The sequence below is a fragment of the Fusarium phalaenopsidis genome (assembly GCF_050370095.1).
Source record: "Fusarium phalaenopsidis strain FUZ10S chromosome Unknown contig_32278, whole genome shotgun sequence".
Taxonomy (NCBI): domain Eukaryota; kingdom Fungi; phylum Ascomycota; class Sordariomycetes; order Hypocreales; family Nectriaceae; genus Fusarium; species Fusarium phalaenopsidis.
Window position 1 is genome coordinate 3,622,294 of NW_028145417.1, and position 26,265 is coordinate 3,648,558.

Genomic DNA, 26,265 nt, shown 5'->3' on the forward strand with positions numbered 1-26,265 from the left:
TTCACTTATACTCTAAGTAATTATAATAATATAAATAAAATATTAAATTAACTAATATATTAAAAGATTAATTAATTAATATATATAATAAGTAAGTTAGCTAAGTAAGTAAGTTAGTTACTTTTCCTTACCTTAAAAATTAAAAATTATAATAAAAATACTATAAATTATTTAATTAAGTAAAACTATTTATTATACTCTTCCCTAGATATCTTAATAACTACCTAATAGGTCCTTATATTATAACTAGGCTTATTATAGATACTATAATATTAAATACCTAGTTATGCTAACCTCCCTTGACTACTACTCCTTGATAATTTAGCCATTACCTACGCATTAATATCTATTTAATTAATTACTTACCTTCCTTCCTCTATTATTATTACCTCTCTTTTTTATAATTAGGTCCTTTTTGCCCTCTAGCGCCAGCTTAATATCTTATTTGCTAGTTAAAGCTCTCAGACCTCTGCCCTTACTAGAGCTATCTTATGTATATTTCCCTTTAGTGCCTTAGTAATTAACTTTATAGCCTTAATAATTAACTCAGGGGAGCTATTATAATGCCTTTTAATTTATTTCTTAAGGTATTTAAACTAAGATTAGACCTTAAGTATAGTCTTTAGGGTCTTTAAAACCTAAGGGTTTAATAATTTAGCCTCCTCCTCAGTAGGCATTAGAGTCCATAGCTACATATTAAGCTTTAAGATTATAATTTCTAAGTTAAAAGGAATAATCTTAGCTCCTTTAAAAGATATCTTAATATTTTTTTTTATTATAATAGCCTAAAATATATTATAAAAGGCTAAGAGGAACTTAGTCTTTAAAATATAATTTATAAAGTATCTAATTAGATATTTAATTTCTTAATTATAAGCCCTCTTAAGTATGCTAAAGTATATAATATTAAGGGGCTAGAGTAAATAAGATAAATAAGGTAATATATAAAGCTAGATAATCTTATTATCTTAGTAATATCTCTTAAATTTAATTAAGTAATAACTTTTATAGCTATTAAGGATTAAGAGATAATAGTAATTATTTATTTACTTAGTTATATACTAGTTAAAATGCTTAAGCTACTTAAAACTAGTCTTATTATTAATTTAGTTATTTTAGGTTATTATAATAGCCTAATAGCCCGGGAGGTTACTTTCTTAATACTAATTAATAAAATAATACTAGCTTATATTAATAATAAATAATAAGATTAACTAGCCTTTTATATTAATTACTTAAATAATTATAATTTAATCTTAGTTTCTAAGTTATATTAATTTTAGCTTTTTATATCTTTTTATATCTATAATTATTATTTTACTTATAATTATATCTATAAAAAAGCTAGTCTTATTAAAGTTTTAAATATTATTTAATTAAATATTATACTTTGTGATTATATTTATTATAAGCTAAAACTACTTATAGATAATAATTAGATCTTTATACTTTGCTTTTTAATAATTATATTTTTAAAAAAAAATATATCTTAAGCTCTATATTATATATTAAAAGGCAGTTATAAAAGGCTCTTAGGTATTAATTTTACTATAATCTTATAACTAAGGTCATAGCTAACCTTTTAACCTAGCGGCTAATATACTAAGTTAGCCTTACTTTTTTTATAATACTCTAGGTATTATTTAATAAAGTTATAAGCCTAATGCATACTAACTAGTAGCGCATCGCAGTTAGTAAGTAATTAATTAGTTATTTCTTTAATACTATAAAGCCAAGGGGGAAATCCTCGTAAATCTAGGTCGAGAATAAAGTAAATAAGGATTTATTCCTCTAGATTAGATAGCCGGCGTGATTTCTAAATAGTCTTGCATCGAGATTGGATCCTTTTATAGCGATTAATAAAAGTATTACGATTAACCTTATAAGCTCTTATAGCTTATTAAAAGCTAAGTTTTAATTAATTTTAATAAGCCTAAAGTGCACAAAGTATTTTAGCCTTATAATTTATAGATGATATGCTAGGTAATTTAAAATTATTTAATTAAATTAAGAAGATATTAGGTGAGGGATTTTTAGCTAACTTGCTTGCATAGCTAACTTGCTTATTATGTATGTCATAATAAAGCATATTATAATACTATTATATATCTCTATATAAGGTCTTACTAGCTAACCTATTAGCTAGCCTTTAGTAGCACCTCGGGCTATAACCTTATCATTACCCCCCTTCTAATAGCAACATGTCCCGGGTCGTTATAGAGGTCTTACAGCGCATTGCCCCCTGAGATCAAGCCCGTGTCATAGTTAGCTAGCTTCTCTCAGTGCACCTCAGCACCTATAGCTACTGCTAGGCCCCGCTACAGGACCTAGAGCAAATAACAGATATTAACTCCTAAGGCTAGCCATAGTGGGTAACTGCGCATCGCCTTATAAGCTTAATATAAGCTTAATATAATTACAAGTCTTAGTAATTTTTTATAAGGTTTTAAATTAATTACTTTTATATAGCTAAATAAATTATAATATATTAAAATAATTAATATATATAATAAGTAAATATATTAAATAAGTAAGTATATTAAAAATCTCTACCTTAAAGATAGAAATTACTATAAAAATACTATAAATTATTAGATTAATTAAAACTACTTATTATACTCTTTCCCAGATATCTCAATTACTACCTAATAGGTCCTTATATTATAACTAGGCTTACCGCAGATACTATAATACTAAACTCCCGGTCGCGCCGACCTCCCTTAACTACTACTCCGAGACGATTTAGCCACTACCTACGCATTAAGATCTATCTAATCAATTACTTGCCTTCCTTCCTCTATCATCATTACGTCTCTTTTTTATAGTTAGGTTCTTTTTGCCCTCCGGCGCCGGCTTAGTATCTTATTTGCCTCTCGAAGGTCTTTATTCTCAGCGGTCAATAAGGCAACCCAATGCATAACTGCCTTTATCCCCTTTGTAAGAGACTATAGAGCTTCTAAAATTAACTCTGGGGAGCTACTCTGATGCCTTCTAATTCGTCTTTTAAGGTATTTAGACTAAGATCTAGCCTTAAGCATAGTCTTTGGGGTCCTTGAGGCCCAAGGGGTCAATAGTTTAGCTGCCTCCTTAACCGGCGTTAGCATATATAGCTACATATTAAGCTTTAAGATTATATTTTCCGCATTAAGAGAAATAAGCCTAATTTCTCTAAAAGCCCCCTTAATATTTTATTTTATTATAATAGCTTAAAATGCGGTATAGAAGGCTAGAAAGAACTTAGTCTTTAAAATATAAGTTATAAAGTATCTAATTAAATATTTTATTTCTTAATTATAAGTACTTTTAAGTATACTAAAATACTTAATATTAAGGGGCTAAAATAAATAAAAAAAAATAAAGTAATATATAAAACTTAATAATCTTATTTACCTTATAATATTTCTTAAATTTAATAAAATAGTAATTTTTATAGCTATTAAGGATTAAGAAATAATAAATACTAATTAATTAATTAATTATATATTAATTAAAGTACTTAAGCTACTTAAAACTAGTCTTATTATTAATCTAGCTATTTTAAGTTATTATAATAGCCTAATTACCCGGGAGGTTACTTTCTTAGTATTAATTAGCGAGATAATATTAGCCCGCATTAATAATAAATAGCAGGATTAACTAGCCTTTTATATTAATTACCTAAATAATTATAATCTATTCCTAGTTTCTAGGCTATATTACTTTTAGCTTTTTATACCTTTCTATACTTATAATAATTATTTTACTTATAATTATACCTATAAGAAAGCTAATCTTATTAAAGTTATAGATATTATTTAATTAGATATTATACTTTATAATTATATTTACTATAAGCTAAAACTAATCATAAATAATAATTAGATCTTTATACTTAGCTCTCTAGTAATTATATTTATAAAAAAAATATATCTTAAGGTCTAAGTATTACTTAATAAAGTTATAAGCCTAACGCATGCTAATTAGTAGCGCGTCACAGTCGGTAAGTAATTAATTAGTTATATCTTTAATACTATATAGCCGGGGGGGAAATCCTCGCGAATCTAGGTTAAGAATAAAGTAAATAAGGACCTCTTCCTCTAGATTAGATAGCCTGCGTGATTTCGTGATGGTATCTCGCCTAAAAAGAATACCCTGCTGCCGACGCCAGAGCATTATTAGATTAACTGTATAGATCGTTGCAGCGCGGCGGAGCTTTAATTTTAGGTCATTTTAAAGGGCCTGAAGGGCAAGAAGCATTCTAGCCTTATAATTAGATTATAATATACTAGGTGGTTAAGAATTAATTGATTAAATGGATAAGGTATAGGTTGAAGGATTTTTATTTTACTCGCTTGTCTGTTTCACTCGCTTATTAAGTATGTTATCTTAAGGTCTAGGTATTACTTAACAAAGTTTAAAGCCTAGCACATGCTAATTAATAACGCATAGCAGTTAGTAAGTAAATAATTAGTTATTTTTTTTATATTATATAGCTAAGGGGGAAATTCTTATAAATCTAGGTTAAGAATAAATTAAATAATAATTTATTCCTCTAGATCTAATAGTTTATATAATTTTAAGATAATATCGCATTAAGATTATATATTATTATACTAATAATATAAGGTATAATAATTAACCTAGTAGAGCCTTATAGTTTATTATAATTTTAAATCTAAGTTATTTTAAAGGGCCTAAAATATAAGAAATAATCTAGCTTTTTTATTTAATTAAGATATATCTAATTATAAGGAATTAATTAATTAAATAATAATAATATTAAATAAGAGATTTTTAATATATTTACTTATCTAATATACCTACTTATTATATATATTATAATAATATAATATATATAATAAGTAAGTAAATTAAATAAGTAAATAAATTAAAAATCTTAATTATTTTTTCTTAAAATATAATAAAAATACTATAAATTATTTAATTAATAAAAACTACTTATTATATTTTTCCTTAGATATCTTAATTACTACTTAATAAGTCCTTATATTATAACTAGGCTTACCGCAGATACTATAATACCAAACCCCCGATCGCGTTAACCGCCCTTAATCACCACTCCTCGATAATTCCGCCGCTACCTAAGCATCTATATCTATTTAATTAATTACTTACCTTCCTTCTTCTATAGTTATTACCTATCTTTTTTATAGTTAGGTTCTTTTTGCCCTCCAGCGCCGGCTTAGTATCTTATTCGCCTCTCAAAGGTCTTAGACCTTAGATCTTAATAAGGCATTCTTATGCATTATTGCCTTTATTCCCTTTGTAAGAGACTTTAAAGCTCCTAGAATTAACTCTAGGGAGCTACTTTTATGCCTTCTAATTTATCTCTCAAGGTATTTAGACTAAGATCTAGCCTTAAGCATAGTCTTTAGGGTCTTTAAGACCCAAGGGGTCAAAGGGCTAGCTACCTCCTTAACCAGCGTTAGAGTCCGTAGCTATATATTAAGCTTTGAGACCATAGTTTCTAGGTCAAGAGGAATAAGACTAGCTCCTTTAAAAGCCCTCCTGATATTTCTTTTTATTATAGTAGCCTCATATGCGGCATAGAAGGCTAGAAAGAACTTAGTCTTAGAAATATAAGTAATAGAGTATCTAATTAGATACTCTATTTCTTAACTATAAGCCTTTTTTAGCATATTAAAGCACCTAATATTAAGGAGCTAAAGTAAATAAGAGGAATAAGGTAGCATATAAAGCTAGATAATTTTCTTTTCCTTATAATATCTCTTAAATTTAATAAAGTAATAACTTTTATAGCTATTAAGAATTAAGAGATAATAAGAATTAATTAATTAATTAATTATATACTAATTAAAGTGCTTAAGCTACTTAAGATTAGTCTTATTATTAGTCTAGCTATTTTAGGTTATTATAATAGCCTAATCGCCTAAGAGGTTACTTTCTTAGTACTAGTTAATAAGGTAATATTAGCCTATACTAATAATAAATAGCGGGATTAATTAGCCTTCTATATTAATTACTTAAATAATTATAATCTATTTCTAGTTTCTAAGCTATATTAATTTCACCTTTAAACGCCTTTCTAAGCCTATAATAACTATTCCGCTTATAATTATACCTATAAGAAAGCTAATCTTATTAATATTATAAATATTATCTAATTAAATATTATACTTCGCAATTATATTCGCTATAAGCTAAAACTAATTATAAATAATAATTAGATCTTTATATTTAGCTCTCTAGTAGTTATATTTATAAAAAAAATATATCTTAAGCTTATTATATCACCTAACGAAGTTATAAGCCTAGCGCTTACCGATGGGTAGCGCGCCGCGATCGGCAAGCAATTGATCAGCCATTTCTTTGACACCACGTAGCCAGGGGGGGAATCCTCGCGAATCTAGGTCAAGGATAAAGTAAATAAGGATCTCTTCCTCTAGATTAGATAGCCTACGTGATTTCTAGATAATATCGCGTCGAGACTAAATGCCCTTCTGCCAGCGCCAAAGTATACCATAACCGACTTTATAGGTCTTTGCAGCGCATTTAAGACCTAACTTAGGGTTATTTTAATAGGCATAAAGTACAAGAAGAATTCTAGCTTCATAATTTAGCTATAGCATTCTAGGTAATTAAAAATTAATTTATTAAATAGTAAGGATATATAATAAGGGATTTTTAATCCACTTGCTTATCTAATCCACTTGCTTATCTAATCCACTTGCTTATTTAATCCACTTGCTTATCATATATGTTATCTTATTTTTTTATATTTTAATAAAATTTATTTTATAATTAATTTCATATTAGTTACTACTAAGCTAAATTCTTATCCTTAAGTAAGTCTTATAAGTATTAATAAGCACACTCTATTTAACGCTAGTTATCCTTAAGGCAGGCACTATAGCAGGGCATAAGTATTAATACTACTTTTACTGCCTAATTAAGCATTTATTACAAGGACTTGCTTCTAGCTATCTCAACGATCCAACGATCCTTGCTTCATTGCTCCTGAGCCCAGCAAACCCGGAGATTGGTGTACCATGGATACCATCACTGCTCCCTCCGACATCCTCTCCACCCCAATTTCACAGCCTATACCGCCGTCCTCCCTTCGTGCTCACCTGTCCGCGTTTCCATGGCATCAGGTATCTGGCACATTCAATTTTCGCAACACTTCTTGCCCACCTCTTGTGAAGGAGCATTTGATATACAGGTCTGGAATGTTGACCTCGCTTTCCGATCAAGGCAAGGATGAAATTGTGCACTCACTGAGAATCAAGGCGGTCTATGATCTCCGCTTCGTCGAGGAGAGGGAAATCGACCCGGAGCCTGTTTTGCACGGGGTTACGACGCTGGGAGCTCAGGTGAATGACGTGGATAAGGACTGGGACAGTGTGAGTAGTGGCGAGAGTAAGGATAGGCAAGTTCTCTCTGACTGCTTGCTTTTAGTTAGCGGCCATGTACATGTTCTTCCTCGACGCGCACCGGGACATTTTTCGCGAGATTTTCCTCCATGTCCTCCGCCAGCCAGACCAACCCTTCTTGATCCACTGCACCGGTACGCTTCAGGACCCCCTCTTCGCATCATGCCATGCCACTCGGGGCCTAGAAACTAATACACCACGCAGCTGGTAAGGATCGGACGGCCGTCGCCGTCGCTCTCCTGCTCCTCGTCGCTGGGGTCCCCAAGGAGGTTATAGCATATGATTACTCCCTCACGAGACTCGGTATCGAGCCTGTGAGAGGGCTTCTAGAGGCTAAGCTGGCTGGCGGTTTCAAAGGTAAAGAGATAGACTGGGATAACCAGGCTGTGAAAACGATCGCCGGTTGCGAGTTAGTCCTCCCTCCCTGTCTTCCTGATATTCACAGACTGAGAAATCCCACTGACTTTGGTAACCTGGGCTGTTCAGAGCAAAGACCATGATGAGCTTTGTCCAGATGGTCGAGGACAGGTTCGAGGGAGGGGCCGAGGGATACGTGATGAAGGAGCTCGGGTTCAGCCGGGAGGATGTCGAGGCGATCAGGAGGAATCTTGCGGGCGACCACGTGTGATTCAGCAGGGTGCGAGCTCATAGAAGAGAATGAGCAAGCTGAATGATATTAGATTTCTACTCGTTTCCATCCGCAAGCCGCGCTGTTCCAAGTGACAACATTATTGGAGCAGGTCTCCAACCAAAGTATCTTCCGTAGCGTTGATCAGCCCGTCCAGCATCCTCCCCGGAACAACCCTCATCTCCTCGGCCCACTTCCGGTCTACTTCCCTCAACTGAATGTCAACTTCGGTCTTAACCACCTCGGCATCTTCGTAAACATGCCACAGCATGCTGAAATGATGTTCCTGCTTCTCTTTGTGACTCCAGTCAGACGACCCCTGCGGCATGTCGAGCAGACACAGCACGATCGTGGACTTGGTGCGAGGGTCCTGCATCAGTGATTCGGGCAGGGAGTGCATCAGACCGTCGAACTCGAGCATGTCAAGGTTGAGCTGATTCACCTTTGCCAGCCACTCCTGAACGGTTGTCTTGGACGGGACGGCAGTGCTGAAGGGAGCGCGAGTGGTGAGCGGGCCGACGATGTCCTCTACCGCCGGCCACGGGATCATGCGTCCCGACAGGCTTATGGAAAAGCCCACGCGGTCCCAGCCCGAGATCTTGGCCAGGAACAGCGACCAGGCAGCGCACACAATGGTGCTGGTGGTGATGCCGCTGTTGTTGGCTCGGGAGGCGAGCGCAGACCTCGTCACGGTCGTGGGGGACTCGAGACGCGCAAGACTGAAGGTATCTGCTCGGGGTTGAAGGCTCGGCGCAGGCAGTTTCAGTACCGATGTGGCGGGCAACGGCTGTACCATGCTCTCAAAGAAAGCAGTAGCTCTCTGCAGGTTCTGCTGCTTGTAGTCGTGCCAGAATTCCACAAAGTCCCGGATTCGAGGTCCTGGGGCCACGTCCTTGCCAGCTAGCACTCGCTCCACGTCTCCCATCAAGAGGGCCGACGAGAATACGTCGGTGAGCACGTGGTGCATGCAGGAGACAAAGGCCAGCGCCTTGCGATCCGGGACGGAGATGCAAGTAATGCGGAAGTAGGGGATCTCCAGATCCGCGCGGTCTAGACGGTGTAGGTCCCGCCAGGCCTGTTCCTCCGCTGCCACGCAGGCCCCTTCAAAGTCCGCTTCTTCAGCGATAACGTCATGCCAGGCGAGCTCTCGCTGGTCGAGATCAGAGAACGTGAAGTTGGTTAAATCGAACCGAGTCTTGAAGATGCTGTGTGCGGAGACAGCGCGGACAAAAGCCTTGTGAAGTTCCCCGGGTGTTGGTGTGCTGACGGGGTCACCGGTGTAACGAGTTATGCCGATGAGAGCATACAGGAGTGGGTTTGCCAACGAACGGACGAGCATTGACTTTTGAAAGTCGGTCATTGGCATTGCCGAGTTATTGTCGATTTTATCATGTTGATCCGGCTCGGACAAGCTGACCAGAACACTTTCGAGCGACTTGATGGTGTCTAACTTGAGGATCTGTACGACTGTGGCCACCTTTCCGTACTTTCTCAGGATACCGGAAAGCCGGATCGCGGCCAAGGAGTTGCCTCCGAGCCTGGTGAAGGACGAGTCCTCGTTCAGCTCGCGGAAAGGGACCTGCAAGCACACGGAAAAGGCCATGCGCAACGCGTCGTACGGTGAGAGGGCCTGGCCGTTCTGCGCCAGGCTCACATCATTGTCGTCAGCGGACCTCTCGTCCATGTGGGCTTGGAGGGCAAGCCGATCTGTTTTCCCGTTGGTGTTGAGGGGGAAGCCATCCATGGCTACTATCCCATCGGGAATGACGAAGGGGTCGAAGCGCTTGGCCATGAATTCGCGCAGTTCGGAAACGTCAACGGCTGCAGGCTGAACGAAGCCGATGAGTCTGTCTCGCCACTTGACAGAAATGGCTCGACGGACCGGAGGGAAGCTGGCCATGGCCGGCTCGACCTCGGTTTCCAAGTTGATCAGGAAACCTCGGTTCTTGACAAGGTTGTCTGCCCGCCCAGCCCATACAAACTGTCCGTCTTCCAACCTGCGTGCGAGGTCCCCGGTCCGGTAAAAGCGCCGGCCGTCCCACTGGATGAACTTTTTGGCCGTCATCCCGGGGTTGTTCAAGTATCCGGCAGCCAAACCCGCCCCGGAAATCATGACCTCTCCATAGTCACGTTCCTGCAGGTTCTCATCCACCAGGACGACTCTCACGCCCGGAATGAGATTGCCAAAGGGAGGTTCCTCGTCAGGCTTGAGCTCGCCGAAGCTGATGATGCAGGTCGTCTCCGACGGGCCGTACGTGTTGTAGACCTTCCTGGTCGGGGTGATCCACTGGCGCACCACGTCCAGCTTGGGGGCTTCGGCGCCGAGGAATATGTAGCGAACTCTTTGGTAGGGACCCGAGGGGTCCATGATGGCCAGCATGGAGGGTGTGAGATGCAGCAGCTCACAGGTGGCGGCGACTTCGGGGAAATTCGACGGCGAAGCCATCCCCAAAGTGCCGCCCTTGGTCAAAGTCGTCCAGACGACAGCCGCGCAGCCGTCGAATGCGATGGAAAAGGCCAGCAGGCAGCGGATTCCCTCTGCCGCAGCGTCTTCGAGGTCCTGGGTGTGGTCCAAGACCGTGATGGCGTGGATTGCCCGGTGGTATATCATTACTCCTTTCGGGACGCCGGTACTGCCGGACGTAAAGATGGTCCACGCAAGGTCGTCGGCACGAAACCCCTCTCGGATGGCGTCCAGTCTCTGACAAAGCTCGTCGGCGCCCTCGAGCGGAGCATGGAGCCACTCTTTCTGGAAGTTCACCGTGAGCACCGGCAGCTGCAGTCCGGGACACGCTGCCGTGACCACAGCCATGGGGGAAGCGACCTGAGACAGGGCGGCTTCAACCCTGGAAGTGCTCCACATGGCCACATCCATGGGTGCGTAGCATGCTCGGACTCTTAGTATGCCGATGACGGCGGGAAGCATCTCGAGGGACATTTGCGTGAGGACCGGCACCTTGGCGAGAGGTTGAACGTTCGCTGCAAGGAGCGCCTTGCTCATGTGGAGCGAGGCATTCCGCAGCTCTCCGTACGTCAATGTCTCGCCTTGCCATTCAGCAGCAATCCTGCCGGGATCTTTGGCAGCCCACTCATCAAACAGGTCGACGACGGTGGCGTCCAAGACTGGCGGCTTATTGTCCATTGTAGTCAGTCGTTGAAAAAGATGAAGAGAGAGCGAGGGAGCTTGTGCGCGTTGGTATGATTTTGCGGGGGGTCACTGATGACCTCAATCTTTGGTTCGTCTTGCTGATTTAACACTGGTACAGCTACTGTCGACTTTTCGAGATGGTAGCTGGCCATGCACCCGCTCGGGCTCCGGGACGGGCCGGGCCGGGGCGGGTGGGGTGGGGCGGGTGTGGATCTGACGCAGGCCCGAGCCAGACCCGACGGGAGCCCCTTTTCGTGCCCCACAATGGGGCATCGAGTTAATGTGGGACTGGATGACGGTGAAGCTGTACTGACTGGCTGACCGTGCAGCTGCTGCATCGTCAGCCCGCCAGCCACGCGCGCATAAAAAAACGTGGCACACCAAAAGGGCCAGATCGACTAACAGCGACATAAGGCGACTGATTAAGATACAACTACTTAACTCAGAGCGCCTATAAAAGATTTAAAAGATAACCTAATAGTATTTAAATATATATTCTATCCTAGTACTTTTAAAATAATTTTATTAAATCATAATTATATACTTTATGCTAATAAATATTATATTGTTTTACGACCGCGTGCCAGCCTGACTAACATCTTTGGCTGACGATACATGCCGCCGCTGTAATGGCTTTGTGCCATTGCATAAAATGTAACATGGCGCGCAGATCCGGTAAAGCGCGCGGCAACAGCTGCAGTCGTGCCTTTGCCTTCCTTGCAGCTGCACGTCAGCCACCACATTACATCCGGGGGGGCCACTCTCTGACAGGGCTGGCGGCAAGCAGCGCTGCGGTTAATCCAAGTTAAAGCAGGATTTTGAGATGGTTAAATTGCAGCACCTCAGAATTCAATCATAAGGCCTAGATTTAAAATTGAATTATAATAATTAGATTAAAAGTTATATAAGAAAGCAGGCTGCTAAATCTAGTATATTAAATAACTAAATCTAGTATTTTTTATTTTATTTCTTATTTTCTTTATATTTAGTTAGTATTTCTAACTCTTTCCCTCTTATTTTTAAGTATATTAAAAATCTCTATATAACTTGAATAAATTTTAATTACTTAAGGTATATTACTTGAGTTAATTAAATTAAGGCCTTAAGTAGATTAAACTACCTTAATTAAACATACATTACAGAAACTTGGATTAACCGCAACGCTAGGGGCAAGGTAGTACTATTATCATTAGTACAGCACTTGTACTATAGCACTCTGCAGCGATACTTTGTACTTCACGATGAAAAGAGTTAACCAAGCATAGCATGAACCGCGTGCCAAGTTTACAACCGTACGCCCCGCCTATCTGTCTAGAACTTCCTGAGCGGCAGCAGCCACACGGTGATACATATCCAAGACGTGCCTTCTGCTCGTCCTCGAGTACAGCAGGCAATGCGCGAGCAGGCCAACCCCGCCTCTGGGTGAGACTACTGTCCCTGGCTTCTTGTCAAGCTCGGCCCTGTAAGTGTATGGTGCCACATCTGGGACCTTCTCGAACACCCTCTGGAAAAAGTTGTCCGGCACTAGTATGTCCTCTCGGTGCACCGGGATGAGACCACGAGCCGCCCAGAACTGGGCGCCACCCCCTCCGCCAGCATCATCAGGAAACAGGAAAGGCTTCGACAGCGCCTCGAAGCGCTCTCGGTCCCCAGCAGCGCGAAGCAGGTGCAGCCCGTCAAAGTCCACTCCGTAGGTACTCATTGTCGCCTGGGAGCCGGCGATCCCGGCCGGCCGGACGTTGGCCTCGATCAGAAACGCGTTTGGCCCATGGTTTGGAGAGCTGTCCTTGGTGACGAGATCCATGATTCCGTTGCCCTGAGCATCCTCGTACTGCATGGAAGAGTTCATCATTCGTGCTTCCACGTGATAAACGCCCCATCCAAGGCCCAGCCGTAGCAGGTTCTTGTGTAGAGATGTGCGGAGAATGTCGGCCTCTCTCGGGGGCAGCGCGCTATTCGAGATCATGGCAGTCTCGAAGAAGTTGTCAGAGGGCGTGGCATGGGTTGCGTCGCCCGCGGAGGGCAAGTCGTCCGCGACTTCGAGAAAAGAGACTTTTCCGTTGCACAAAACAAAGTTGCAGTCGACCTCGGGGCCGTCGACGAAAGTTTCGAGCATGATGCCGTCGTCCGCGAGGCCTTCTCTGCCCAGCAAATACACCGCCTCTCGCATGTTGGCATCGTTGGCTACCTTCTGGACGCCTGCCGAGTTACAACCGTACGAAGGTTTGACAATGAGCGGATATTGCATAGCTCCAAGCTTTTCCGGCATGCCGGGAGCCTCCAGCTGCTCGACGTTGTCTAGGTACAGCGTCTGAACACCGTCATTCTCGACCACACTCCGCATCTCGTTCTTGTGGTGCGCCCGCCACACCGCCCTAGCTGGTTCTGTCGGCAGACCCAGCATCTCTGCGGCCTCGGCAATGGCAATCACGTAGTCGTCTGTAAAAGTGACGATGCCGTCGAAGCACTTGTCTCGGACACGTTCAACGATCCTGTGTGGCAGGTCAGGGGTGAGGGAAAGATCCATGGCTATGAAGTCGTCGCGCAGGTGCGCATATTTGTCGTCCTCGAGCCAGTGTCCAGGCGCATCAAGCACAGTAATAGCTATCCCCAGAGACTGAGCAGCCTCAAGGAACCCCTGAGCGCGGTACACAACGCGCTCCTCGTCGTTCATGTGACGGCCGGCCACCAGCGCCACCGTATAAGAGGCTGGCTTGTTCGGAACGATCCAGTCGAACGACAGGCGCATGTTCAAGTCTCTCTTCAGCAAGGCCCTCCAGTTCTGGTCGCGACAAAACGCGTCTTGTTTGGTGATGATTGCCGCCGGGGAACATACAAGCAGGGAGAGCAGACTGCTCTGTTCGGCAGCTGAAAAGGCTGTGAGGCGTCTGTTCCAACTTGCGAATGAGATGACTCTGTCAACGAAGACGGAAAGAAGCATGCGCTTTTGGATGATGTCGCTCCTGCAGAGATAGCCGTTCTTTGACGCCAGTATCACAACCGCCGCTACCTCAGTGCGGCTCTCCAGGCCTTGTCGGGAGTCGCAGGCTTGGCGGGCCAGTAGTTCCAGGGAGGTCCCAGTGGCCTCGCGAGGATGGCTTTCTGTATCTTCAGTGCCAACATCAGCTGCGGCAGGGAATGTCTTTAACAGAAGATCCACGGTTTGGAAATACTGCAGCACGTCTCCAGTGGGTGACGTTTCAGAAACTTTCCAGCGGCATCGAATCCTTGAAAGCTCTGCGCAGAATCGAGAGATCAGGAAATGTACCAAAGGCCACCAGGAAGAGTTGGTCGCCACTCACCTTGTTCGTCAGAAAGTCTGATCAGAAAGTTCTCGTAGTTCCAAGCCACATCTCCATTGACGTAAGGAGCAGCCTGAGATGTCTGTGTCATGCTTGGTAGCGGTGAGAGGGCAGGCATTTGCTTGTGGTAACAGTGGATAGACTGATGAGTATTTGCTACGAAGCATAAATCTGCTCCTGTGATCCGCTTGTTTCTATATCAGAAGACACCAGTTTGATCGCTCGCTTAATCCAGGGTGTTAAGGTCCATCTATACCCAGTCTCTCGGGATGCGCTGTTTGTCCCGGGAACTTCTAGCTATGATTTCCCGAGGCTTATTATGTTAGCTATATAGGCACTAATAAGCTATGTCTAACCTTATATATATAGGCCTAGCTCTCTTAAGTTATATAAGGCTTTTTAAATATGGTAAAAACTTATATATTTATACTAGCTATAATTAAGTATTAATATATTTTATATAACGTACATATATAGCAAGTGGATCAGGCAAGCAAGTGGATCAATTTGCCCTATAAAGGGATTTATATCTAAGATTAGCGTACTTGATAAGCGAGTTGAACAGACAAGCGAATTGAACACTTGAATTTTATACTAGTTTATACTAACTAGAAAAGAATTCTTTAAAAATTTAAATTAAGGTAAAAATAACTTAAACTTTTAGATTAGGTGAATTTAGTAAAATCCTATATAGTAGAATTTTCTTAGTTTTTTTAAAAAAAAATATATCTATTATTAAAAAAAAACCTATTTATACTATCTTTTTATAGTTTTTTAAGATTTAATAGCTAAATAGATTTTCTTAAAATCTAGAAAAAAGCCTATCTTATGACTTTTTTAAATATAGTTTAAAATTTTATAAATTATATAGCGCGTTTTAAAAAATTTAAAGTTTAGCCTTTTAACTATACAGTGCAAGTGTTCAATTTACTTGTCTGTTCAACTCGCTTATCAAGTACGTTACCTAAATTATATATTAAAATTAGAAAATTTTAACCTTAATAAAAACTATATTAAAATAACTAAAAACCTAAATAGTAGATTTTTAGCTATTTAACTTATAAATAAATTATATTTATATCTATTTAATCAATTACTTATCTTTTTTTTTTTACTATTATAACTTCTCCTTTTTATCATTTAATCCTTTTTGCCCTTTAGTACTAGCTTAGTATCTTATTTGCCTCTTAAAGGTTTTTATTTTTAGCAGTTAATAAGGTAGCTTTATATATAATAGCTTTTATCTTCTTTATAAGTAACTATAGAGCTTTTAAAATTAACTCTAGAGAGCTACTTTAATACCTTTTAATTTACCTTTTCAGGTATTTAAACTAAGATTTAGCCTTAAGGATAATCTTTAAGGTTTTTAAAACCTAAGGGTTAAAATAGCTAGCCTCCTCTTTAAAAGGTATTAAAGTCTGTACCTATATGTTAAGCTTTAAGACTATACTTTCTAGATTAAGAGAAATAAGCCTAGCTCCTCTAAAACCTATTTTAATATTTACTTATATTATTATAGCTTAAAATATAGCATAAAAGACTATAAAGAACTTAGTCTTAGAAATATAAGTTATAAAGTATTTAACGTACTTAATAAGCGAGCGTCACAGACAAGCGAGCGTCGCACTTTTATCCTATAGTATAAATTCTACTAAAATAAAAAATTCCTTTAAAAAACTCTAAGAAATTCAACTTAATTTTTATAAACCTAAAAGATTAGGTATAAGCTATTTATAAAGTAAAAAAAAAATATATATTTTTTCTAAAATTTTTAAAAAAATCTCTTATAGGGTAGTTTAGAAAAAAGCATATTTGCATTATATGAATAGCTTTTTCTCTATAAAGGGGATTTTTTTAAAAATCTAAAAAAATAATATATATTTTATTTTTAAGTTAAATAGCTAAAAATCTAATTTTTTAGTTTCTAGCTATTTTAATGCGGTTTTTATTAAGGTTAAGAATATTAGATTTTAGTGCATAGTTTAGGTACAACGCTCGCTTAACTGCGACGCTCGTGTAAAGGTATGGGCCTAATCGGCACGATCAGGGTGATATCAGAGATGAAAGGGTAGATTCCGTATTGTTATTAGACTTCAACTTGCCGAAGCCTCCACGAGTCTTCGACGGGAAGGGTTTGACGTGGCCTCTGGCCCACGTAACTATCCGATGATTTCCCGACCTGCCGGCGAAAGCCGGCATAACCTGGGTGTTCTTACAATTGCCCCCTCTCCCGGGAGCTTGGTCCCTCAAGCTCACCCAGCCAATCATCTCGTTCCTTTGTTCAACACCAAAGACATCCACATATAGGTGTCTTTCAATCGATCTCGAGCTTCAATGACTCTTTGTAGTGGGTCGCCGATTGTTCGCCGCCTCCTTTGCGTTTTTTCCTTTTGTGATGATTGTGATCTTTGTCGTAGATTCGTTGTTCTCCTTTGTGATTGGTCTGTCGCCGTCAGGTTGGCGATTGCTTCGCGCTGCCAGCTGCCTGGCACTGGCAGCTCAAATACGCTGTTGCTGCTGCGACCAGAGTTTTTCTGTTCCACAATAATCTTCCCTCTTCTGTTTTCCTTTTCTTCACAACAACAATTCTGCTGCCCGTCGCAATATCATCGCCGCAGCCTCCGCGATCCCCGTTGTTCTCGTTTCCTCGCCCATCTATCGCGCAGCTTTCGGCGATGTCTCTCCTAGCCACCTATTCCGCCGTGCTTTCGAAGTTCGAGTATGATGCTTCCGTCAACTTCTGGAAGATGGATCTAGGTGAGGTTCCTGCATGTATTGCCTGGAACACATGGACAAGGATCCCCGAGTCCCTTGCATCACCGATCAGTCGCCGAACTGCTGCATACTGTGCGCCCATGACAAGAAGAAGTGTGGTTCCGTGAGTTCTCTCTCCTCCCCTCCTGTTATATTCTTCGAGTTGTCGCTGATGCTTCGCAGATTCCTCGCGAGCTTTGGGGTGCTGCCCAGCACTCGTGGAACGACGTTCATAATCTTTGTGACAATGTCATTGCCGACCCTTCCTCGTACTCCCGCTGTCAGATCTGGCGTGCCAACCGTGCCGTCAAAGATGTGGCGTATGCTTGGCGAAAGGTCGCCGATCGCCTCCGCGACCCCATGATGCAGAAGTCCAAGGATACAGTTCAGTTGGCTCGTGTCCAGGCGCAGGAGCTTGCGTCGAACCGAGAGCTGCTGTCTCTGCTCTGCCTCCAAGGTGTAAGTTTCGTCTTTCTTTCGCCAATGTGTCGGCTAACGTCCTGCGTATAGGCTGGAGCCCAGATGACCCTACCCGAGATGACCAGTCGCATTGCCGCTGCCGCTCCCGTCTATATTCGTGACGATACTCCTGCCCAGTTGTTGCTCGAGGCGATCGATCGCCTAGATGGCGCCGAAAACACGCCGAGGGTTGATGTCGAGGTTGAGGGTAGCGACCGTGACATTATGGGCAGTCTTGACGAGCTGTACGATGTCGCTGACCAGGCTGTTGCTGATTGCAACCCCGGTCCCATTTGTCCTATCTCCTTTGTTGGTCAGCGTCCCCGTCTCCGAGGCCCCGCCGATCCTTCGTCGACTCCTGGTGGTCGCAAGCGTGCTCGTCCTGCTGATGGGGGTGATGGTGACAATAACGATGACGATGACGATGGTAATGATGCTCCCGATCCTTCGCCGAGCCGACCCCCAAGCGAGCCCGCAAGACTCGCGGTCAGACTGCTCGTGGCAGAGGTCGGGGTAGTCGTGGTCGTGGTGGTGGCAACAACAACCTTTGAGCTGTGGTGACTTTGCTGCGTTTTGTCGCCGATGCGTCGGCTGATGTTTTCCCTGGTTTTCTGCTGTTGTGGCCTTGTCCTTGACTTGGTCTTCATTTTGTTGTTCTGCGCCAGCGTTGCGATGCTTCGGCGAATAATGCTCTAGATCAATGAGACTCCTTTGTCGCTGTGCTTTCGGCGTATACCTGGCTACGCCTCGTCCCACTTCTTATGGTCTTTCCTTGTGATCTTGAGGTACTTCTTCACCATCGCTTGTGCGTTCTCTAGGTGTTCTTTTGGTTCCCAAGTGTTGTATTCCACTGGCCAACCTTTCCATTTGATGAGATAGAAGGTCTCGTCTTCCACATCTTTGTGTGAGACTATCTCTTCCACCTCCCACTCGTCAGGCTCGTCCTCGAGCTCTGGCTGTTCATGCGTGGTATTGCCGATAGTTCCGCGATCATTCCACGGCTCTATGAGTGACACATGGAACACATTGTGTATGCGCTGGTACTTTTCCGGCAGCTCCAAGGCGTAGGCCTGTTCTCCGTACCTATCGAGGACTTTGGCTCTCATGAACCTTGGGGCTAATTTGGGGTATTTAAACCTCCAATTCTTCGTCGATACTCCAACGGTTTGTCCCCGATGGTAGGTCTGTGGCTTATGCCTTGAGTCGTAGTGTTTTGCTTGGGATTCCGCAGCCTTCTCCCAGTGTATACGTGCTTGGGTCCGTACGCGGCCTAGCATCGTTAAGCGTTCGGCGACGCCTTGCACATTTGTTTCCATCTTTGTTGGGACGTATTCCACACATCTCGGGTGGTAGCCAAATAGCGCTTCCATTGGGGAGACCCCGATGGTTGAGTGCTTGCTATTATTGTAGGCAAAGGCGGCGTCTAGGAGTTGTATCGCCCACCTTTCGGGCGAGTCTCCTGCGTATGCTCTTAGATACTTCTCTAGCGTCTGGTGGGTTCGTTCCGTTTGACCGTCTGTCTGCGGATGGTATGCGGTCGATAGTCGGCGACGAATCGCCCGTTCTCTCATGAGATCTGCCCAGAATTTGCTGGTAATTAACTTATCTCGATCACTGACGATCCCTTCCGGTGTGCCAAACCGGCTTTCGACGTGCTCATATAAGAGAGCTGCAAGCTCCGTGGCCTTAAGCTTCTTCGTTGTTGGAATGAACAGTGCAAACTTAGTCATCCTACACACAATAACAAGAATCGCATCATAGTTGCCGCCATCACTCCGAGTGCTCGGCGGAAGCCCAGTAATAAAGTCAAGACTAATCTCTTGAAATGGGTGTGATGGTAGTGGCAAAGGCTGGAGTTTCCCGTAGGGTCTATGCCTGGGAACTCTGATGCCTTGGCATATCGGGCAGCTTTCGACGTACTCTCGGATATCTTCCGCAATGCCACGCCAGTGAAACTTCCTCGAGACGAGGTCGAGGGTCTTTTGTGACCCCATATGACCGGCCCTTGGGTCGTCGTGGTGTCGCCGAAGGATCTCTGTCCTCATGGCTCCTTGATCCGGGATGACTAATCGTCCCTTATAACGCAATAAGTCTTGGGAGTCTATTGTGTATCCCTTGCGTTCGCCGGCGGTTCCCCGAGCCTTCGTCTTGAACTTTTGGCATTGTTGGTCTTGGCTCTGCAGTTCCTTAACCAACGCCTCGAATTCTTCGGATGGCTGGGAGAGAAGTGCCGTTTCGCCCTTCATGAGCTCTCTCATGACCGGGCGTGGGATGTACTGCTCCGGAACAGTAACCCCAGCTGCAGTCAGGTCCCCGGAGGCTCGCCGAGAGTCCTCCACCTGCTCAGCAGTCCGTGGGGCATTCGCCCTCTCTGTCTTTGCCCGTTGACGTCGGGTCATAACAGCGGATATTGTGTAGTGAGTGGTGCTCTTCGGCTCGTGCTCACAGGAGGGGGACCCCTCATCATAGCCCTTACTGCGCGGACATACGTAACTGACACGCTGGCCCTGCCTTCTAGCGCGGCGATGCGTCGCTGAGTGGGCTCCGGCAGCTCGTGTGTGATCTCTAGCTTCTTGGCTAGTGTGGGCAGAACATCTTCGTAGGAGATCTCTCCCTTCATATAATCTGGCCTCCTTGAGAGACCGTCCGCAGGGTTCTTTATCCCTGGTCGATGTTTGATGTCAAAATCGAAGGCGGATAATCGGTATACCCAGCGGGCAAGTCTGCCTCGCAGATCCTTGGCCGAAGCTTCGACGACGCCTGTGAGTGCCTGGTGATCCGTCAGGATTAGGAACTTCTCTGAAAGTCCTTGTAGATAATGAGACCAGTGTTCAAGGCTCTCGATAATTGCCAATAGCTCTTGTTGGCCTGTGGCCCACCGCTGTTCCTGGTCGTGAAGCTTCCGCGACCAGTAAGCGATCGGTCGCCACTGGGTATCAACTAGTTGCGTCAAAATGCCTGAAATGGCTTTTGCCGAGGCGTCTGTTTCTACCCTAGTTGGGAGTGACGGATCCCAGTGTCGGAGAATCGTCGCTGAGCAGAAGGCCTCCTTAAGCCTTTGGAATGCTCGTTCTGCCTCTGATGTCCAAGTGAACTCGCCACTTTTCTTCCCATTCTTACTTCCTTTCAATAGGGACGTAAGTGGGCTAACGATCGCCGAATAGTGTGCGATGAATTTGCGATAAAAGTTACAAAAGCCCAAGAATACTTGTATGTCTCTGAAGCTAGCTGGGGCTTCCCATTCGGATATCGACTTAACCCTAATAGGGTCCATCTTTACTCCTTCCTGAGTGATGATATACCCGAGGAATTCAACGCGTTGTTGATAGAAGTCACACTTGGATAGCTTGCCGTATAGCTGCGCTTCGGCGAGTCGTCGTAAGACCTCTCGTAGGTGCTTGGTATGTTCCTCTCTTGTTTGTGAGTAGACGAGGATGTCATCCATGTAGGATATGCAACATGTATCCAACATGTCGGCGAGGGATCGGTGAATATACGCCTGGAATGTAGCGGGGGCATTGGTGAGCCCGAATGGCATGACCGTGTACTGGAAATGCCCGTACCTCGTACGGAAAGCGGTCTTCCAACGGTCCTCTTCCGCGACCCTTATCCGATGATATGCATCCCGGATATCGATCTTAGAGATCCATTTTGCTCCCGCAAGTCGGTCTAGAAGGTCTCCGATGAGAGGGAGGGGGTATCGGTTCTTAATCGTAACCTTATTCAATCCCCGATAATCTACGCATAGGCGCATTCCTCCATCCTTCTTAGGCACGAAGAGTATTGGGGCACCTGCCTCGCTCACCGAGTGCTCGATCCGACCGTTCGCTAAGTTCTCGGCGAGGTATTCCCGCAGGGTACCATACTGGGCCTCGTTCATGGGGTATAGCGGCCCATACGGCGGCTTGCTCCCTTGGATGAGATCGATCTTGTGAGTTGCTTCTGGTAGAAGCGGCACTCTCTTGGCTGCTTCCTCATCGAAGAACCCCTCCAGGCCCTTAAGTTCTGGCGGCAGTTCTTTGGCATTTTCTATTTCTGCCTCCGACAGTTCGCCGAGGGTATGCAGACTCTTCTCCTGAGGCATGAGGGCAGCTGTAATATGTAACACGTAGGCTACCTCATGATTTTCGACGACGTCTCGGAGGAGAGATTCCGGGTCTGCGAGAGCAATCTCTCGATAGTACCACGAGTCGACAGCACAATCGATGACAATGCCTTCTTGTCCCATAGAATGGCAGGATAGGATCACATCATGTTTCCCAGAGCCTATATCTGATCCTGCGAATACTCGCCGAACCTTTCGCGGCTTCCCATCATTGCTGATAAGGAAGAAGGTGAGCCAATAGGCGTTCCCTGGGTTCGTCTTGTCCCCTCTGAAGGACTCTAGTCCCGGGGCAGCGTAATCCGTTGCAGGCTTAAGCCCGAGCCTCTTGACAAGGTCTATGCTTATCAAGTCAATCTCGGACCCTGTATCTAGGAGTATATTAAGCTCCTCTTCGGCGAGCCCTCGGATAGCTAGTCCCTTTGCTCGGGCCGTCTTCCCTCTGGGCACCCATTTGATGGGGGTTGTGGATAGAGGATCGGGTCCTTCCTCCATCCCATTTAGTTTTCCGAGTCATCCAACTCGTCAGCGAGGGTATGGTTAACCTTCGCCGAAGGAACGCTTCTTCCAAGCGGGGCTTGGTTGACTCCTGCCTGCTTCTTCAGCGGGCAGTCTGGGGCCCTATGACCCATTTGGTTGCATTTATAGCATCTAAAAATCGCCGGTTTCTCGCTACCCTGTGGGCGACGCGTCGCCGATGCAGGTGTGCTTGAGCGGCTCTGGCCTCCTCGGTGGTGTTCCGAGCTAGTTCTCAATGGGGGTCCAGAGGAAGAGCTTCCCTGGAGCTTCCCCTATATCCTCCTCGATGAGGGGAGTAGCGTCTCTTCGCCGAAGGCTCGGAGATATCTGGCCTATGCTTCCGCTTAGCCTCGTTGCTAGCTTGGGACCAATTCCAGATGCGTTCTGCCTCATTGGCAATATCTCTGGCCTTCTCTAAGGGCCACTTGATTCTCTCAAGCTCTCTCTTGACTCTTGGTGCAAGATAATAAAAGTAGTGGTGGGCTGCACCCTTATCTTCTTCCCACTTTGCCGGCAACGTATCGCGGAGGGCACGCCATCGCGCGAAATACTGGAGGGGAGTCTCTTCCTTCCCTTGCATGATGACCATAAGCTGGTCCCTTGCCTGCCGTTCTTGCAACTCTGGGTCAATATGCTGCCTCCGCACGAATGCGAGATACTCTTCCCATGAAGGAGGATCTATCGGCAAAGCCTGCGGCGTGCGTTCTCCATTCCGTCTGGAGGGCATGGCTGAGCTTGGTCATAGACCATTCGATCCACTGTTGGGCCGTGGTATTAGGTCTCATCTGGTTGGCTGATTCAATAGCCTTGATCCAGTCATCGATCTCAACCGCACTTGCATGTTCAGCTAGAAGCTTGCAATTGTACGTTGGGGGCTTTTCATAGTCCTTTCGGTGAGTAGTCGCCGGTCGATCGATGAGCTGCATTAGCATCTGGTTCTGCTGTAGCAGTCTGTCTAGGATTTCTTGTTGTTGTTCTCGTTCGACTCGTCGGCGGCGTCGTCGTTCCCTCCTTCGGGACCTTCTTGGTCTTCCTGAGGAAGAGGAGCCTGAAGAGGATCCTAGCGACGAGCTCGCCCTTCTTCGGCGACGTATCGGCGACATGTGTTCTTCGTATGGCGTCGTGGCCGGGGTATGGTTTCTTGGCTGTTGCCAGTCTTCGCCCAATAGATGGGTGATCTCTTCTGATCGCCTCGAAGAACGATCTCTGTATTCTCGCGGAGATGTCGGGAAGACCTCTGGCAAGGGGATTGTGTGTTGTCCCCTACTTTCTCGAATTAGCTGATCAAGGTCTTCCGCGTCTATGTGACCTATGGCCCCTGGTCCTGCAGCGGTGCCGATGGGTGGCGTTGCTGTTTGTCCTTCCCCTTGCAATCCCATTGGACTGCCTTCGTCGAATTGGCGGTGAGCTGTCGGCTGCTGCATAATAGGGGTATTTCTGCTGGGCCCGTCCATCTTGATAACGCGCTGATCTTCCATGAGGATAGAAGTTGAAGAATTGTAAAGGTATGGGCCTAATCGGCACGATCAGGGTGATATCAGAGATGAAAGGGTAGATTCCGTATTGTTATTAGACTTCAACTTGCCGAAGCCTCCACGAGTCTTCGACGGGAAGGGTTTGACGTGGCCTCTGGCCCACGTAACTATCCGATGATTTCCCGACCTGCCGGCGAAAGCCGGCATAACCTGGGTGTTCTTACAGCTCGCTTATTAAGTATGTTAATTAAATACTTTATGTCTTAATTATAAGCCTTCTTAAGTAGCCTAAAATACCTAATATTAAATAACTAAATTAAATATAATAAATAAGATAATATATAAAATATAATGATTTTATTTTTATTATAATATTCCTTAAACTTAGCTAAGTAATAGCTTTTATACCTATTAGGAATAAAAAGATAATAATAATTATTTAATTACTTAGCTATATATTAATTAAAATACTTTAATTACTTAAGATTAGTAATATTATTAGTCCAGCTATTTTAAGTTATTATAATAGCTTAATTACCTAAGAGTTTACTTTCTTAATACTAATTAGTAAGATAATATTAGTCTATAACTATAATAAATAGCTAAATTGCCTAGCTTTTTATATTAATAGCCTAAATAATTATAACTTATTCCTAATTTCTAGGCTATATTAATTTTAATTATCTATATCTTTTTATACCTATAATAATTATTTTACTTATAATTATACCTATTATAAAACTAATCTAATTAAAGTTATAAATATTATCTAATTAAATGCTATACTTAGTAATTATATTTTCTATAAGCATAAACTAATTATAAATAATAATTAAATTTTTATATTTAGCTTTCTCGTAATTATATTTATAAAATAGATATAACGTACTTGATAAGCATGTGTCTCAGATAAGCATGTGTCTCAAGTATACTGTGCACTAAGAGTACAGATTTCTAAGCTTAATAAAAATAGCATTAAGATAGCTATAAACTTAAAAAAAGCTGTTTTAGGTATTTAACTACTATATTAACTATATATAATTTTAATAGATTTTTAGAAAAGCTTCTTTATAGAGAAATAGCTTATTACATAGTGTAAATAGACTTTTTAAATACTAGCTTACTAAGATTTTTTTAAAAATATATAAAAATTATTATAAGTAGCTTATTATATAAAATAACTAAAGTTTTAATTCTAGCTATTTTAGGCTTAGCTTGGTTTTATAAGAGCTTTTTTAAAATCGCGATTTAAGGTATAAATATTAATAGGACATATACTTGTCTGGGACTTAAGCTTATCATGCATGTTATCTTAAGCTCTTTATATTACTTAATAAAGTTAAAAGCCTAGCGCTTACTAATAAGTAATATATTATAATTAGTAAGTAATTAATTAGTTATTTTTTTAATATTATATAATTATAGGGGAAATCCTTACAAATCTAAGTTAAGGATAAATTAAATAATAGCTTCTTTCTTTAGACTAGATAATTTCTATAACTTAGGTATAAAATTATATTAAAAAGAAATATAATAGGTTTAGTGCTAAAGTAAGCTATAAGGGGCTTAGTAGATCTCAGCTATATAATAAAGACTTAATTCTAGGTTATTTTAATAGGCCTAAAGTATAAGAATAATATTTACCTCTTTATTTAATTAATATATAATTAATTATTTAGAATTAATTAATTAAATAAAAATATTATTAAGTAAGGGGTTTTTAATCTACCTATTTATCTAATCCACTCGCTTATTATATATATTATAAATAAAATATTTTATTATAAATAGTTTTATTAATTATTAATTAATTTTACTTTAATAAAAATATAAATAAATATATTTTATTAATTAATTATAATAACTTACTTGATATGCGAGCGCCGCAGTTAAGTGAGCGCTGCATCTAAACTGTGCACTAAAATCTAAATATTTTAACCTTAATAAAAACCGCATTAAAATAGCTAGAAACCTAAAAAGTGAGATTTTAGCTATCTAACCTATAAATAAACTATATATGATTTTTTTAGATTTTTAAAAAATTTACTTTATAGAGAAATAGCTAAATATATAGTACAAATATACTTTTTCTTATATATATAATAAGTAATTTTTTTAAAAGTCTATAAAAATTAGGGTAGGTTTTATTATAAAGGAATAGCTTAACTTTAAAATTATATCTTATTTAAGTATAATTTAAATTTCTTAGAATTTTTAAAAGAATTTTCTTTTTTAATAGGATTTATACTCTAGGGTAAAAGTGCGGCGCTCACTTGTCTGCAGCGCTCGCTTATCATGTACGTTATTTTTAAATTATTAAATATTTTTATTAAGATTAAAATTATAATAATATATATATATAGCGAGTGCACCGGACAAGCGAGTGCATTACTTGAATTTCTACCTTAAAAGACGATTTTAAATAAATTTTAAAAAATCTAAATTATACCTAAATTACCTAGATTTAAAAAGTTAGGTATATTA

The 26,265-nt window shown here is 41.9% G+C and overlaps 5 protein-coding genes across 5 annotated transcripts; 2 read left to right on the plus strand and 3 right to left on the minus strand.

The window, feature by feature from the left end:
• Window positions 1–7,190: 7,190 nt before the first annotated feature.
• LRP88_01731 (tyrosine-protein phosphatase) lies at window positions 7,191–8,022 on the plus strand (the record flags this gene model as incomplete). The annotated part of the gene is made up of 4 exons (XM_083238407.1): window positions 7,191–7,364; window positions 7,420–7,528; window positions 7,599–7,803; window positions 7,881–8,022. The coding sequence occupies 4 exons, from the start codon at window positions 7,191–7,193 to the stop codon at window positions 8,020–8,022; spliced, it is 630 nt and encodes a 209-aa protein (XP_083106912.1).
• A 100-nt stretch (window positions 8,023–8,122) lies between these two features.
• Window positions 8,123–11,164, minus strand: LRP88_01732 (uncharacterized protein; the record flags this gene model as incomplete). Its single annotated transcript, XM_083238408.1, has 1 exon — window positions 8,123–11,164. One exon carries the CDS (start codon window positions 11,162–11,164, stop codon window positions 8,123–8,125), a length of 3,042 nt encoding a protein of 1,013 aa, XP_083106913.1.
• A 1,309-nt stretch (window positions 11,165–12,473) lies between these two features.
• LRP88_01733 (uncharacterized protein) lies at window positions 12,474–14,563 on the minus strand (the record flags this gene model as incomplete). The annotated part of the gene is made up of 2 exons (XM_083238409.1): window positions 12,474–14,296; window positions 14,473–14,563. 2 exons carry the CDS (start codon window positions 14,561–14,563, stop codon window positions 12,474–12,476), a joined length of 1,914 nt encoding a protein of 637 aa, XP_083106914.1.
• A 2,584-nt stretch (window positions 14,564–17,147) lies between these two features.
• Window positions 17,148–18,246, plus strand: LRP88_01734 (uncharacterized protein; the record flags this gene model as incomplete). Its single annotated transcript, XM_083238410.1, has 4 exons — window positions 17,148–17,229; window positions 17,280–17,350; window positions 17,410–17,685; window positions 17,737–18,246. The coding sequence occupies 4 exons, from the start codon at window positions 17,148–17,150 to the stop codon at window positions 18,244–18,246; spliced, it is 939 nt and encodes a 312-aa protein (XP_083106915.1).
• A 1,834-nt stretch (window positions 18,247–20,080) lies between these two features.
• LRP88_01735 (reverse transcriptase/ribonuclease H family protein) lies at window positions 20,081–22,282 on the minus strand (the record flags this gene model as incomplete). Its single annotated transcript, XM_083238411.1, has 2 exons — window positions 20,081–20,741; window positions 21,024–22,282. 2 exons carry the CDS (start codon window positions 22,280–22,282, stop codon window positions 20,081–20,083), a joined length of 1,920 nt encoding a protein of 639 aa, XP_083106916.1.
• Window positions 22,283–26,265: the final 3,983 nt, after the last annotated feature.